General features: G+C 47.0%; 1 protein-coding gene across 9 annotated transcripts in view; it reads right to left on the bottom strand.

Moving 5' to 3' along the window:
- PMFBP1 (polyamine modulated factor 1 binding protein 1) overlaps window positions 1-16,203 on the bottom strand; it is an 85,235-nt gene that overhangs the window by 61,346 nt on the left and 7,686 nt on the right. For 8 of the 9 annotated variants that reach the window (XR_008331836.1, XM_053399849.1, XM_053399850.1 and 5 more), the window contains exon 3: window positions 11,131-11,265. The exons of the other annotated variant lie outside the window; for it this stretch is intronic. Coding sequence is in view for 7 of the 8 variants with exons in the window: in XM_053399849.1 (XP_053255824.1) it covers window positions 11,131-11,265 (135 nt within the window). In the remaining variant the exon portion in view is untranslated. The remainder of the gene's footprint in view (window positions 1-11,130; window positions 11,266-16,203) is intronic. 9 annotated transcript variants of the gene reach the window in all.

Genomic DNA, 16,203 nt, shown 5'->3' with positions numbered 1-16,203 from the left:
GTGACACCCCTCCCACCAGAAAGAACAGTTTTAGAGAAAAGACCAACAGAATTGGCAGAAAGTTCACAGGAGGGTCTGGGCCAGGCCTCAAACTTTGTGCTCCAGACTCTTGGTTATCCTTGCTTTTGCCTCCCTTCCAAATCTCAATGGCTTTCTCTCCTCTCTCTTTTTGGACTTTCTGGCCCACAACTGAACATGCTGCTTTACACAAAGTCTGAACAGTTCCAAAGTAAGTGGAGGGGAGAGAGGCCTTGCCAAGTCTCAACATGATGGCCTCAAGGACCCTCTTATGAGCATCACTCTTGGCCCATGCACACAACAGCAAAAGAGAGGTGAGGCTACAGCCACTTTCTTACACTCCATTGCCCCATAAATGGCAGGGTGATGGTAGGGCACCTCAAAGGGCCACAGATTCCACAGCACCACATCAGGAGCACACCTGGCTCATGACTTTCAGACAATAGGGCACCAAGCTCAGCACTTTCCCTGGCAAAAGCTACATTTCCAGCCTGCCACTCATTTTTCGCCTTTCCCCCTGCAACCTGGCCCACACACTAGTCTACAGGGTGCTGCTGGAGACAAGAGGAACTGCCCCACGCAGTAGGCCTTGCCTCAGTATGGCAGGTCAGGCCTGGAAGAGATGCCCAACAATTCTCGTTGAGCTTGTGCAACCTCATAGTTTCCTGCAGCTCCAGATTCCGAAACATCCTATGGCTTATTGATCCTGGTAATCAAACTCAGCAACAGTTGAGAACCACTCAATTTTTCCCTACTGGAAACGTGTGTAAGACACCATGGTTTGCAATTAGCTGACTGGGATTAAATGCCACTCAGGGTGGGCTTTCCTCTTGCTGGATCCCAGGGCTCTGCCTGCCTGAGGATGTTGCTGGCAGGATTCCCTGACTTGCGAGGGCCTGCTGGAAATAGCATGGGAGGCATGAAGAGTCGCCAAGCCTTTTTGAAGAAGAGCTGAGCTTCAGCTTTATGAATTCATTTATTAAGTTGCTTGGTCCATGTTCCAGAGGCAAAGACAGCTCCCAAGTGGAAGAGGAGGAAGGAAATGGAACAGCCACCCTCCAAAGCCCAGGCTGCTCTGAGCACAACTGGCTCTTCAAGAGGGTGGGCTGGTGAAAGATGCCCTTCTCCCAACCAAGCCATTCATTCGCTCTGCCATGAACAGCCATGCTCCAACGTACATGGCCTGCGAGGAAGAGAAGGCTCTATGCTCAGTCTGCACGTTCACACCTGATCTTGGCCAGGCCTCTAATCCAAAATGGAAAAAAGAGCAGCCATTGCTACACAGGCAGGAGGAAATATCTCCTCAGTACTGGACAGGCTGTTGCAAGCAAGGTGACCTCACAATGGCTAACCAGGAACCTCCCCACAAATGCTCTAGGAGTGGCAGATTTAAACAGCCTTTGGATTTGCATTCCACCGCAGAGTGAGCAAACACGGAACACTTGCTGGGTTTGGGGGAGGGAGGGATCAAGTTGAGCACAACTGAGTCACCCTATTCAGGCCAAAGAAGGTGCTACCAATTATTGGATGGGAGATCAGAGACTTCAAGCAAAAAGCTTAATAGTACTCCAATACAGTTCTTGATCTGTGGCAACTGTGAAAAATCATCTTTGTTTTAAACTGTGATTCAGTTTATATTTTGTAGCTTTTCAGGAGCATACAGAATTTTAGAGTGCAGTTCGGCAAGCCATAAAATTCCAAGTCATGGCAAACGTAGTTCGCAACACACACCATGTCCCGCTTTTGAATGTTACAGTTCATTGTTTTTCACAAGTAATGTGCTTTTCTGCTATCTACCATTTGACTGGAGAGGAACAATGAGAACAGCAGAAGCCAGGAGACAGAATAGGAGGCTTAGAGCAAAGCACAAATCATGCCTCCCACCTTCTCCCTACCTCAGTTTAGTTACGCAGCTATCCTGGGAAAGAGGAGATAGGCTCAGGTGCACATCTGGCATGGAAAATGTGCTAATGCTCTTCCCCACAGCATTTAAGCAAATCAGATGGGCTGCAAGCACTATGTGGGGAGAGTGGTGGAGGATATCCTTTCAGCAGCAGAAGCGGCCGGGGGGCTTAGAAGGCTTCCAAGCAGGGATTCCCCGAAAAGCCCAAAGAGCAAGAGGCCCTGGCCCACAGCCAGGGCACCTTGGGGAGAGCAGTTCTACCCTAGAACGGGTCACAATCAGCCAAACATGAGCTCTCCTCACCCCACCCCACTTGTACCGCTGCTCTGTCCTGCCTCTCTTCTGTTAGCTGGCTGAGCAACCATATCCAGCAAGGGCTCATGAATGGCTCTGCCTCAGACTGGAATGAGGTCTTATGTGGTGTGCCAGAGGGCTCTTTGCAAAGCCCCAGGCTGTTCAACCTTTTTACAAATGACTTGGATGGAAACGTAGAGAGGACTCTAACCAAATTTGCAGGTGACACAAAGCTGGGAGGGAGACATCAGCACAAAAGACAGATGCCAGATCCAAAGTGATCTTGACAGGCGAGAACACTGGGCTGAAACCAACAAGAGAAAATTCAATAGAGATAAACGTGAAGTCCAGCACTTAAGAACAAAAGAATCAAAGAAACATGAACACGATGGGGAAGCCTTGGCTTGGCAGCAGGATCTGCGGAAAGGATCTGGGTACAGAGGCTGTTCACAAGCCAAAAATGAGCAAGCAGCCCAACACAGCTGCTTAAAAAAAGCAAACATAGGCCTAGGTTGCATTAATAAAAGCATCACATTTAGGTCAGGAGTTCCCAAACTGTGGTCCACAGCATGTCTGCATTAAGTATTTATATTAATTTTAAACTGAATTTACATTCCTACTTCCATTTCTTATATTGTATTCCATTGAATTACAAATTGAATTTTATTGAATGCAAATTGTAATATAATAAAAGAAAAAACAAGCAATAAAAATACAATTAAAAAACCCACACAGCATCTAGCACAGTGCATTACAATTGTTACAATGGGCAGAAATATTATTAAGTGGCCAATGGAGGGGAAAGTACAGTGGTGCCCCGCAAGACGAATGCCTCGCAAGACGAAAAACTCGCTAGACGAAAGGGTTTTCCGTTTTATGAGCTGCTTCGCAAGACGAATTTCCCTATGGGCTTGCTTCGCAAGACGAAAACGTCTTGCAAGTTTGTTTCCTTTTTCTTAACACCGTTAATACAGTTGCAACTTGACTTCGAGGAGCAACTCATAGAACGCAGTGTACATAGTAGCTTTTTTGAGGTTTTTAAAGACTTTGGTGATTTTTGAAGCTTTTCCAAAACTTCTTTTGCAGCCATTTGGTAAGTTAAGCTTTTAAAACTTTTTTTGGGGGGGTTGGATTTTGGGTTGGGGTGTTTGGAATTCAAGGACTTGGTGTTGGGGAGGGGTTTGCAAGAATCTGGAAGCTTGTGGTTTTCCCCCCTGCATTTTTATGATTTTCTGTGACCATTGGGGCACTCTGCTGTTTTTTTTTAAAAAAATCTGGATTTGAATTTCTGTGTGCTGGGTGGGTGGGTGGGGGAACAGTTGGGGAGGGGTTTGCAAGAATCTGAAAGCTTGTGGTTTTTTTCTGCATTTTTATGATTTTCTGTGACCATTGGGCCACTCTGCTGTTTTTTTAAAAAAATTCTGGGTTTGAATTTTGAAATGCTCTTTACAGTATGTGTTACTTTAAAGAGCACTTAATAAACTCTTGTTGTACCAAATTTGGCTTTGTTTGGACTTTTTTTGACCATAGGAATGCATTAATTGATTTTCAATGCATTCCTATGGGATTTCGTGCTTCGCAAGACGAAAAATTCGCTAGACGAAAAAATTCGCGGAACGAATTAATTTCGTCTTGCGAGGCACCACTGTATAGGATCTAGATCATGGGAAGTCATAGTTCTGCTGAATTCTGTGCTGCTCAGACCGGCATCTAGAGTAATGTGTACAGTTCTGGGCACTATATTTTAAGGAGAGCATGAACAAACTGTAGTGTGTCAGGAGAAGGGTGGCAAGAGAACAAAGCTCTACGATAAACAGTTGAAAGAACTGCTGGGCATGCTTAGCGTGGAAAAGAGAAGGTGAATGAGGCAGGTGACAGCAGGTATTTCAAACATCTTGAAGGTGCAGTCAACTCTTGTTCTCTGTTGCTTCAGAGGACAGTACAGGGACTCATGAGTGAAAATGGCAAGGAAGCTAATTTTGGCTAAAGATCAGAAGAAGCTTCCTAAGAGAAAGAGCTGCTTGATAGTGGAAGAACATTGAGGAGAGGGTTGAAGCACATCATGACCTCCAAGATCCCTTTGGACTCCATGATTCCAGCGCAGGGGAAGCAGAGTGACCTCTGCTCCAGCCCACCAACTGCACGTGGGCAGAAGCTTCATCTTCCTCCGCAGGGCCTGACTCTTTTTCACTGGCTCTGAATCCAAAGCCTGGCCCTTGGCACCTGGAGTGGCAGGCAGGAGACTGATGAGCAGCCGCAGCATCGGCTGTCTAGATGGGGGATCTACAGCTCCAGGGACCCAACATTTTAAATGTTTCCAAACCAGTCAATTTCCCAGATCACCTAATCAAGATGCCTACGTCTTTTTTGGCGGGCGGGCGGAGGGGGCGGCAGCCAGGGAAAACGTCACCTTTCCAGCAAGAGAGCAGAATCCATTATAGGAAACACTCTGGAAGGAGGGCGCCCTTTGCAGAGCTTGCGGCCTGGGGGCCTCATTATTCTCCTGACTGTGATTCAATTTGCCCTGTTCTAAAGACCCCTCCCAACCCAACACACCAAATATGCACCTAGCCAATAATTTTCAATTAATGCAATCAGTTCCTGACTTCTCCCTGACCCCGACAATCACCTGGTAGGGCTGTGTGGAAGGCAAACAGCACCGGGGAGGAAAGGCATAGCAAGAGGCTGTCTGATTAATTCCCCCCTTCCCCAGCCCAATAGCTTGCTTGATGCCCCCCCTCCCCACACAGCTGGGATGCTTCTAGGCATCTGCCCAGGCCTGTCCTCAGACATAAATAAAGGAAACGGGGAAAGGGACCCTTCTAGGCGATTATGAAATCAGCGCATGAAAAATAAGAGCCATAATTACACTGAAAGAGAGGGGGCTGGGGGGGGAGAAGAGGCAGCAAGAGAATCTCTTTCTGCAGATTTGCCTTTGAGAGCGGCAAGGGGCCGTTCTGCTGCTTACATTCCGTTGCCCTGGCAACATACTCCTGTAAAATAAAGATTATTAAAGCGCATATGATTATTCGGCTGCTGAGTGAATGAGGCAGCGGCGGCAGCTGCTTCTGAATTCCTTATCAGAGGAATTCAATTTCTGCCCAAATTGCATTTCTGCCACCTCATACAGGCACCCCACCCCCCCATACCAATCCAGACACCAGTTCCTCAGCTAGAGAAACCACTGGGGTGCCTTTCATGCCTCCCCTTTGCCATTTCAGGCAATTGCTTCAGTCCACACAAGCAAATTGGTGCAGGCCCACTGCCCTCCCCCCCCCCAAGAGAGAAGCCTACCCAGACAAACCACACCCTGGGGTTGCAAGGGGACAGCTATTCTGCTACTTTGATAATCAGGTAGAGAGGAATTTTCTGCTTATTATTCCTCCTTAGCACAGAGGTGGGAAAATAAAAATAAAGTAAAAAAACCCAAAAGGGCTGAACTCCCACACTTCTCTTACTGGTTCAAGGAACCACCAGTCATACTGAGAAGCTGAAACCTGCCCCCCCCAATGAGCCCTTGGTCCTGCAGTTGAAACCCAAAGAGCTACGGAGAGAACATACTAGGAAAGAGGCTTCCTCAGGGCAGGGCTGACAGGGCAGAGCAGGGCTGGGAGAGCTGGCCACAGGACTTGCCAGGCCAGACTGGGGTGAAGGTCTGCCCATCCCAGCAGACATCTGTGACAGAACAAAGCAGAGTTTGCTGCCAACACCTTGCAAATCAGCGTTAGGAAGGCTCTCTTGCCAGCTGCCATTCAGAAGCCGTTGCCCTCACCGTCATAGGTCCAAGTGGGCATTTGGCAAAAGAAACAAGCCCAGCTGATGGAGGCCCAAGCAAGAGCCAGGCATGCGCATACAGCTCCAGCCACCTGCTGCCACTCCCAGCACTGCCCAGCAGGTGTCTCTGTAGCTCTGGGAATCCAGGGAGCTCTGTGCAGCCTCTCCCCACATCCTGGATTGCGCCAGCAGGCAAAGCTAAGCACAGAAGGGAAGAGAGAAGAGCTCACCCAGTGCTGCCTACCTGGGAGAGAGTGGGCAAATGGTTGTCTGCAGGCCAGGCCAAGCAGGCTCCTGGGCAGGAGCAGCTCATTACCCCTGCAATGCAAGTCAAGATGCCAACAGAACCACTCATTTGAGGAGAAAGCCAGAACTGACTGAAGGGGCCTCGGTAGGCAGAGCAGCATGAACTGCCCTTTGCCCACTTTCCAGCTTTTGATGGACCCCACAGTTTGGTTAGGAAACAATGAACTATTTAAAGTGGAAAACAAGTACAAGATTGCCCTTGTCTTAGAGAAAACAGAATCTTCCTGAGCACAGGGAGGCTTAAAATGCATGAAAGAAGGGGGAATTCTATGGCTTTAGGCCAAATTAAAATCTGCACAAACCCTAAAGAAAGGATTCAAGATGTGGCCTCCAAACATGCCAATGTGCTGCTGTCTGTTTTCTGTTAGATGACTAATTTGAGGGTGCTTGTTAACACTGAGGTTCTTTGAGCGCATGGCCATGCACCCACTATTGACCATCCTATACCATATCTCTCTCTCTCTCTCTCTCTCTCTCTCTCTCTCTCTCTCTCTCACACACACACACACACACACACACACACACCACCACCACCACCACCAAACAAAGCACTTTTCAAGCCTGTCTGGAGTTGCCCTTACCCTTGCAGCCTTGTGGCATAGGAAGGAGACAGCAGACACCCAAGGAAGCTAAAAGCCCTTGTCCCACACTCCTTTCCCCAGAGCCATGGAAAGAGAATGGGACAACTCTAGGTGACTGCTGAGGAACAGTTTTGGGACCCCAGACCGATGGTTTTTTTGCAGCTGTATTATGCAACATGTCATTGACACAATAATAGCCTAACAGTGGTGGATTTATACTGGGCCAACCACACATCATTCTACTTTGGTTGTTCTGCAACACTTCCTCAGGGTTGCTGCATTACTGCCATCTGGATACATCCGTGTTCTAGTGCAACAAAAGCAGGATTTCACCAGGAAGCCACGGGACATGCACTGTCTGGAAAAGAAGCTGTATGTCCACCCCAAAACTTTTGCAGGCACAAAGATATTGAAAGCAGGTTCAGGTAGATAAGCACCCCTATACCATCAGCAGCACAAATAACCAGGAATGCATAGAATAAAGGACGTCAGCAGGGGGCTGAAGTGTTCATTCAGAATTCCTATACATAACAAATGGTTGCAGTTGAGGGTTTGGTCCTCCACCAATAAGCAGTTATCAAATTGTCCAGCTATTATGTTTTTAAAGGACACAAGGCTACCGATGAAGAATTTGTCAGTATGTGTTTGGCCATTGTGTGTGTGTGTGTGTGCGCGCACACACACACACACACACGCAATTAAACAATATCTCTGTCATATATGCAATCAACAAATTTGAGTTTTCTTTCCCACATTTTCTTCTTAGCTCAGTTTTCTGTTTGCCATCTGTTATGGTCTACCTAGCACTCTAAAGCTTTGGGAAGAGCAGGAACACCCTGCTGGCCCCTCTCACCCTGCAACCTGGATTCGCATTTCTCCCAACCTTATGAATCAGGCAACAGCCACTTGCTGCAGTAAGGGACAAGATTCTTCAAGAGGGGGAGATGGGAAGACTGGCCCATGGGTCCTCTCATTCGCAGTACAATCTGTGGGGCCAGCACACACACAGGCCCAACTACAGGCTGCCCTTTTTTCTGCCTAAGGGCATGTAGCAGAGAAAAGGCCAGTGGTTCTGTTCAACTGGGGCAGAGATTCCTGCACCAGGTTAAGTGCTGGGAAAGGGGAAGCTGCCTTTGTTGCCAAACTCAGGAAAGAGGAAGAGGAGGAGGGGTAAGGTGGAGTGGAGGTCAGAGAGCAAAAAAAAAAAAAAGGGGGGGGAGAAAGGGTGGAAATTGAGAGCTCTAAGGAGAGAAAGTCCTGTCTGGTGGGGAAAGAGTAGGGTTTCCAGCTTTTCCATTGGTCATCGGAGCTGTAATTTGATGTACAAGTGACTCATCTTCATGATGTGAAAAGGTTAACCTGCTAATTTCTATGCCTCCCCCCATGAGTTGACAGCTACCGGAAGAAAGAGAAATGAGGGAGGAGGCTTGCCAAAAGACCTGTAGAACAAGAGAAGGGGATTCAGAAAGACCCATTGAAACAGGGAAAAGATGTAGAGAGATTCAGAAGAACCTGTGAAAAGAGAGGAAAAAGGAAAACCAGGGAGGTTATTGTAGGTTTGAGGGCGATCCCAGAATGCTAGTGGGACAGAAAACAATTTCTGCAGTGGGTTGGCTGGGAGGAAAGGCAAGGAAACTGAAAGGGGAAAAGCACAGTAACTGATGGGACAAGAGAGGAAAAGGGCATGTGCAATGAGCTGAAGAGACAAAGCAGAGTTGATAGAGAAGCACAGCTTGCTGGATGTGAGAATAAGGCAAGTCTTCCCAAGCCTACTATCCCACAAACAGAGGGGGTCCTCCTCCTTCTGCTCTCTAGCAATGAGTACTTGGAGGTATGTTGCCTCTGAACATGGAGCTGCAATGACCAAGAGTTGTAGAGGGGGGTGGTAGTATTCATCTAAGCTTTACTCAGAGTAGACCCACTGAAATTAAGGAACATGACTATGGTAAATTTGATCCATTAATTTCAACAGGTCAATACTGAGTAAACTTTAGTTGAACAGCACCCAGAGAATTCAACTCCAAGACTTTGCTGAATCCACTTTTCAAGCTAGGAAAAAACCAGCGTTTACCACAGCATCCCATTTCAGGAATTCCACAAGTGAACTGCATTGTGTAAAGACATACCATCATCTGTTAATCCTTTCATTGGTGGGCCTCAAGTTCTAATAAGAAAGGGAGAAAAACTCCTCTCTGTTCCATGTTCTGCACATGATGCATAATTCAATGAGCTTCTATTAAGCTCTTTCTTTTCTAATCTAAAAACCATTAAAGGCTTTAATTGCACCTCATAGAGAAGGTGCTCTAACCTCCTGATCACTCAGGTTGCCCTTTTCCTGCTCTGCTGCATTCTTTTGAGAAGGGACAACCAGAAAGGTGCACAACTGCAGCAGTGCCAGAGATGAACATAGAGCCATTAAGCTCCTTGAACACCACCTTTCCAGGCCCCAGCTTGGAATTTTCCTTTCCCACCCACCCCAGCTACATACAGAACTGGATTTTGCACTGAACTTTACACCATTCCAGTCCCAATACTTCCTTAGAAAGTCAGCTTAAGACCCCACTTTAAGACCCTATCAGGGTCTTATATGAACATTAAGGATTATTTTTCCCTAATACACAGAAATTCAGGTTGACTTACACTAAATGGCACCTCTGCATAGCTGGCAGGCACTCCCTTTGGAGTTGTTTGCAATTTGTGCAAGTCTTTACCCTCCTGAAGTAGTTTGGAGTCAACTGCCAAACTAGTCATCTCACCATTCACTCCAGCCTCCAGTTCATTTGTGACTCAGTGACATAGCCTGGTTCCAAAACAGGTCCTCAGGTGACCCCACTCCCTCCTTGCCTCTACTGCAGAAACTGTCCATTTATTCCTATGCTGTCTCTCTAAGCAGTTACTGATAGCAAAGCAAGGCCTGTTCTCTTATTCCAGGACTGAAGCCTTTGGGGATGGAGTCTGCCAAAAGCCACTTGGAGGTCCAAACACAAAAAGTTTACTGGGATCTCTCTGTGTACCAACCCTCTCAAAGAACTCCAGAAAGGCTGGCAAGGCAAGATTCCCCTCGGCAACCCCCCCATAACTCTTCCTCTGAAAGGCTTGTATTTTCTGTTCCAGGCTTCCTTAACCTGGAGCCCTCCGGATGTTTCTAACTACAACTCGCATCAGCCCCATCTAACATATTTAGTCTCAGGGATGATGCAAGCAGTTGTCCAAAAAGATCTGGGGGGGGGGTACCACATTGAGGGAGGGGCTGTTTTAAATGTTTACCGTATTTTTCGCCCTATAGGACACACTTTTCCCCCTCCAAAAATGAAGGGGAAAGCTGTGTGCGTCCTATGGGGCGAATACAGGCTTTCGCTGAAGCTTGGAGAGCGAGAGCGATCGGTGGCACCGACTCCTCTCGCTCTCCAGGCTTCAGGAAGCTATCAGCAAGCCTGGGGAGCCCGCGGGAGTTGCCACAGGGCTCCCTAGGCTGAGGATAGCAGCCTGCCGCCCGGCGCACATAGTGCCCTTAAGCAGAGCGCACCGGGCAGACATCCGCAGCATGGAGAGCCCTGAAGCAGAGCGCCCCGCGCGCCGGGCAGACATCGGCCAGCCCCACAAGCTCGGAGGACAGCGGGGAGGCGCAGCGCCGCCATCCCGCTGTTCCCCGACCTGGTTTTGGGGGGGAAATAAAGGAAATTTCCCCCCCTTTATTTCCCCCCCCAAAAAATTAGGTGCGTCCTATGGATCGGAGCGTCCTATGGGACGAAAAATACGGTAATTATTCAAGTTTCAATTGTGCTTTCCACCAACTTATACAATGGGCTAAGAAGCCTGTAATTTCTGGCCTCCTCCATAATATATATTTAAAATAAATAAATTAGATTTATTTTGGCTACCCTCTAATAGCCTCTGGTAAATTGGATGATTTAACAAACCCTTATATATTTCTGCTAGAAAATCAACAATTTCAAGGGAGGGCTAATAAAGATGGGAGCTGAAAGGCCTACAGTGATGGAGAGAAGCGAAAAGGTCACCAGGGGTGCTAAAAGAAACAGGAAGTTAACTCAGAAGGCACAAAAATATGACACAAAGGTTTTTCTGTGGTTAACACGGTGCTGCAACTTCAGTTAATGTAGAAGTGTCTCTTTCAGAGTGAATGGAGTTGGGCATCCTGTCGCTGCCTTAAACAGGCAGACCCACAGCTATCAGCAAGGAAATTTGTGCCTTGGAACCCAGGATTGTGACCCCACATCCAGCCCCTACACATACCTGAAATTTGTCCTCAGCTGCAGCCAGTTTCATGAGGTCAAGCATTTGGTTCTCCAGCTCCTCCACTGTCTGAATCAAGATGGTGTTCTGGTCACTCAGATCTATGATGTAGGCCTGTAGAAGCCTCACCTCCATCTGCACATGGAGAAGAGAGAAAAAGTAGAGCCTCAGACACCCGACTCAGTGTTGAGAATTAGGAAACAAGGACAGCAGACTGGGTCTACCCCAGAGGGCATTTTCTGAGAAAGTGGTTTGGCTCAGAAACCAGCCGACAACAATGACAGACCCCACCATGAGGACCCAGAATGTGGAGTTGAGTATGTTCCTAGTCCACCTGGAGGGGTGGGGGAGAAACCAAACTTCAGAAAAGGGCCTTCCTATCCAGGTCTTGTTTGCCTTTGCAGGAAGCAGCTGGAGCTACTTTTTGCAGGAAACAGTTGGGTCTGGCCCTCTGCCTACCAGAATCACTTAGTAACCTTAGGAAGCCACTGTCTTCAGGCAGCCTATGCAGAACTTTGCAGCCAGAACATCTCTTTCAACTCAAGTGTGTCTTTCTTTTCTGAGAGAAGGATATGTGGGAATGGCAGCAGGTAGGCGGGAGGAAGAGGCAATAAATGAAGAGAGGGTTCTAGCTGCTCTTTCCAGAACCTCTCATCTTAAACCATCAGGGGTGTCACCTCACAGTGCCATAGTCTTTGACTGTACAGGGACTTAATCACAACATTGAGCTTTTCGGCCACAGAAAGGCCAAAAATGACCTAGCACCAAGCCACAAATGTCCCTAACTCATGTCTCCATTCCCAGGATGTCCCTCTTAGCCCTTCAAAGAGGCAGTTGCCCTGGCCAATTCCCTGCTGGAGAACAGCAGAAGGGACCAAATCCATGTTGCCATGAGACAAAGCCAGCGCCAGCTCACCTAGTGGGTTTGCAAGTTCACTTGTGCCAAGATAGGCAGCCACCTTTCCCTTCTAGCTGCTGGGAGAAGGAAAAGGAGGGCAGCAAAACTGTGCTTCCCAGTAGCTACCAAAAATGAAGGAGTTCACCCAGAAGTCTTCACTAGTAAAGTTTTGGCACATGGAAACCTGTTCCTAATTAGCCAAGCTACTCCTTTGGGGTCAAATAAAGTGATTAGCTTATTAAGTAGCAAGCTTTTAATAAGCAAACGTGACTGAAAATTCTCCTCCACATCCTGATAATTTCAGTGTTTCTAATTCATTATTAGAGCCTAGATTCATTAACTATTCAGTTTATAGATATTAATGCTTAAGATGCATGCATCACCTGCCAAAACCTGAAGAGAAATTGTTTCAATTAGCCTTCATGGATCGTGAATCCTACCAGCTGGGTATTTTTAGACAGAAGAGACAAACACATTCCTAAGCCGTGCTAATGTACAGATAGGATATGTGTAGAAGGTCACTTGAGCAAAGCTATAGTGCGTGAGCAAGGAAAGTTACACCTTCAAAAAAATGAGGAATACTGATGCAGTTGATGCTATATAAGTTCAGGTGCATAAGCAAACATGTGATTTGGAAGGCAGGCTAAAGTACAATGGAAAACAGCCTCCACAGAATCATTTCTTGTCTAGCCACAACTCTCCCTCACTGCCTTCACCTTTCCTGCCAGCCCAATATTTGTGGTGTTAGAAGCCATAGCTACTTGTCTCATCACAGGCAGAAATGGCAGGAAGAAGATGCGACCCTGCTTCTACACTCCATTTTGTAGAGCCCCCTTGACAGTTGCCCACCTCCCCAAGGGTACTCCTTCATGTCTCTTACTGATAAATATAAATACATAATTGACACCCCACACATTCAGCATCAATGTATGTTCCCATAAGAGAAGAGTTTGGATTTGATATCCCGCCTTTCACTTCCTTTAAGGAGTCTCAAAGCGGCTAACATTCTCCTTTCCCTTCCTCCCCCACAACAAACACTCTGTGAGGTGAGTGGGGCTGAGAGACTTCAAAGAAGTGTGACTGGCCCAAGGTCACCCAGCAGCTGCATGTGGAGGAGCAGGGAAGCGAACCTGGTTCTCCAGATTAAGAGTCTATCGCTCTTAACCACTACACCACACTGGCCCTGCTGGATCAGGTCAAAGGCCCATCTGGTCTAGCATCCTGTTCTCACAGGGCCCAACCAGATGGCCCAATGGGAACTCCAAAAGCAGGACCTCTGCCCACTTGCGATTCCCAGCATACTGCCTCTGGCACTGAAGGTAATTAATACACAGCCATCATGGCTAGTAGGATAAGTACTGGATAAGTCCTCCAGGAGGTTGTCTAATTCAAGTTGGTGGCAATCATCATCACTACATCCTGTATCAAGGAATTCCATCATTTAACTATGTGCTGTGTGAAAAAGTAGTTCCTTTTGTCTGTCCTGAATTTCCCAACATTCAGCTTCACTGAATGGCCTTTGCTAAAAGTGAAATCCATCTTTTTCACTTTATCCAATATACCTCCTGCATATCTTCCCTTAACTCAAGCTTTTTTCCAAACTAAAAAGGCTCCAATATCGCCACCTTTTTATCCAAACCTTCAATCAGTGCTACTGACGGCCCATGACAGAAACACAATATTACATGTGTGTTTTTTAATCTGCAAGGGAGTGCTGAAGCACCTGAGCACCATGAGCTGGAATTGGGGAGAATCTGGCCTATGGGGAAATCTATGCAAAGCCTCTGCCACAGGTTAGGCATGACTGGAGAATCCTGAACTTTGCCACATCTTTCAACAGTTCCAAACTCTGAGAAAAAGATGCAGCTCCTCACTTGATCCTATGGAGGCATTGGCAGTTCCTTATTCTTGCCTGCCAGTCCTATTGGAATGAAGCAGGTTCTTTGTTGTTATTTGAACTTTGTGGGAGAAAAATCACTCGGTCATTAGACATCTCCAACTATGGTCAAAACACAGCAGGCCAGAAGTAGCAACAGATTTATTATTACCGCAGTACAGGAAAAACATTTTTGTCTGTTACATGATCCAGTTAATTACCCATGCAAAGCAAAGCTACTCTTGGCTTCAGCAGAAACTCCACATATGCCCCCAGGGATGTTAAAAGGAGGTGTTTTTAGGGGGTGGGGAGGAAAACCTCAGGCTCGGAGGACTAAGACTCACAAGAGTCCCTTGAGTATTGCAAACTTTGGGGCTAACTTCCATGGCTTCAGGTTCCCTATGACAATAATCATGTCAAAATCTCTGGAAAGAGAAGCAAAGTGTCCCCAGATACTTTGGATGTGGGAGGGTGGGAAGAGAAAGGCCTCCCCCTCTCCCATACAGAATCCAGAGCTGCAGAGTTAGGGCAGACTGTTAAAGGAAACTGTCTGGGAACAAGAGCGCCAGAATTGCAGTAAGCACACCAGAAGGAATGGAGAGAGCTGTTCTTCCTGGACTTGTGCTGCTTCCCCAAAAGAATTGAGGGAGGGAGAGATCCTTCTGGCATGCAAATGACAGCCATGAACAAGCTGGATATGGAACCTTGAACTCCAAGAAACTGAAGGGGAATCCCTAGGAATTCCCAGGCATTAGTACTCATATGTAAGTCGTAAACAACAGGGATGCTTCAAACTCTATAATTTATGATGTGACATAGTAGACTTGGACTGGACGGGCCCAAATTCAAATCCTGGCTCTTCCACTGCCTAACCTGCAGCACAAAGTTGTTGTAAGAGGGGGAACCATTTAAGTAACCTGGAGCTCCTTGGAGGAAAGGTGGAATATAATTATTAAAAATAATTAACTACCAGTAATTACAGTGCAAATGTGAAACGCAGTCTAGACTGTCATCAGCACAGACAAGTCCAAGCCAGGCTACTGGGCGGTCAACAAGGGGTGGAGCAAAAGACTTTGCACTCTGCAGATCTGAGCATCCACCTCTGCACTCCACCCCACAAACTAAAATGGTATAGCCATGATTCTACATAAAGACACTCCAATTGCTCCACTTTCTCCAGAAGAGAAAGAGAGGGTGGGGCAGAAAGTGCTCCATGCAGAGGATGACGAGGACAGGGCACAGAGGGAGGGACTCCTTGGTGGTGACACCGCTGTCCTATAAGGCAGCTCACTCTACACCAACTTCAATGCCATTTTGGCACCAGATGGAGATCTATTTGCTTCCGTAGATCTTTTAACAAATCATTGTGGCTATTTTACATTGCTTTTATCAGATGCCCTTTGATTTTATGGTTTTGGTGTTTATGTATTTTTTTTTTCCTTTTTATTTGAAAGATATCCTGGAAATATTATACTGAAGGGCAGCCCATACCTTCCAAAAATGAAACAAATAAATAAACCCACAAATGAGAGGGGGCGTGCATTAGGGAGGGATCTGTGGCAGCCAATCCAGAAGGAAGCTGAACTGGAAAATCTGCAGCGCCCCCTCTCCCCAGCACCCATCAGTGACCAAAACCAGGGATGCAGATAGTTCCAGTGTTTTGCATACTGGGGGCTGAGCAAGAGTCCACAGAGCACCAGCTTCTGAAATCTACTTGTGAAACAAGATATTGGCACCACATGGAAGAGAGATAAAACTAAGTATGCTGGATCCTGTTAGCCCAGCCACTGGATGAGCTGCTGCAAAATTCCAGCTACAGAGGCAGATTAATCTAAAAACAGGAGAAGAACAGCACAGTTTTCACTAAGGAAGCCAAAGATGAATTCAGTGAGGAGGAGAAAAGGACATGAGAGGGAGAGTCTGTGTGTTGTGAGCAAGGGAGTGGGGAGGGAGAGGGAACCGAGGCTGATGTGCTGCTGAGAAAGAGGGCCAAAAAAGAAGAGGGTCAGAAGGAGACACCAGAATCATCAGCATTAAAGAGTAGCAACATCCAGAGCCAGAACTTCAAGACCTCCTCTCTCAAGAACCAAAAGCAGCATTGCCCACCAAACATTTACAGCTTGTTAAAACTACGAGGGACTGCGACAGCCACTTGCCAAGAGCGTCAGAAGAGTATGGCTTATTGCAGTTTCTCTAACTAGGGCACAGAGATCTTCCTGACAGCCTTTGGAGCTATGGGCAGCTGTGCAAGCTGAATGTGGGACAACACACTAATACTATTCTAGCCTTCCTTTTCAGA

This window comes from Podarcis raffonei, chromosome 8 (assembly GCF_027172205.1).
Source record: "Podarcis raffonei isolate rPodRaf1 chromosome 8, rPodRaf1.pri, whole genome shotgun sequence".
Lineage (NCBI taxonomy): Eukaryota > Metazoa > Chordata > Lepidosauria > Squamata > Lacertidae > Podarcis > Podarcis raffonei.
Note: the sequence above shows the minus strand (reverse complement) of the source record. Positions and strands in the feature narration are given on the sequence as shown.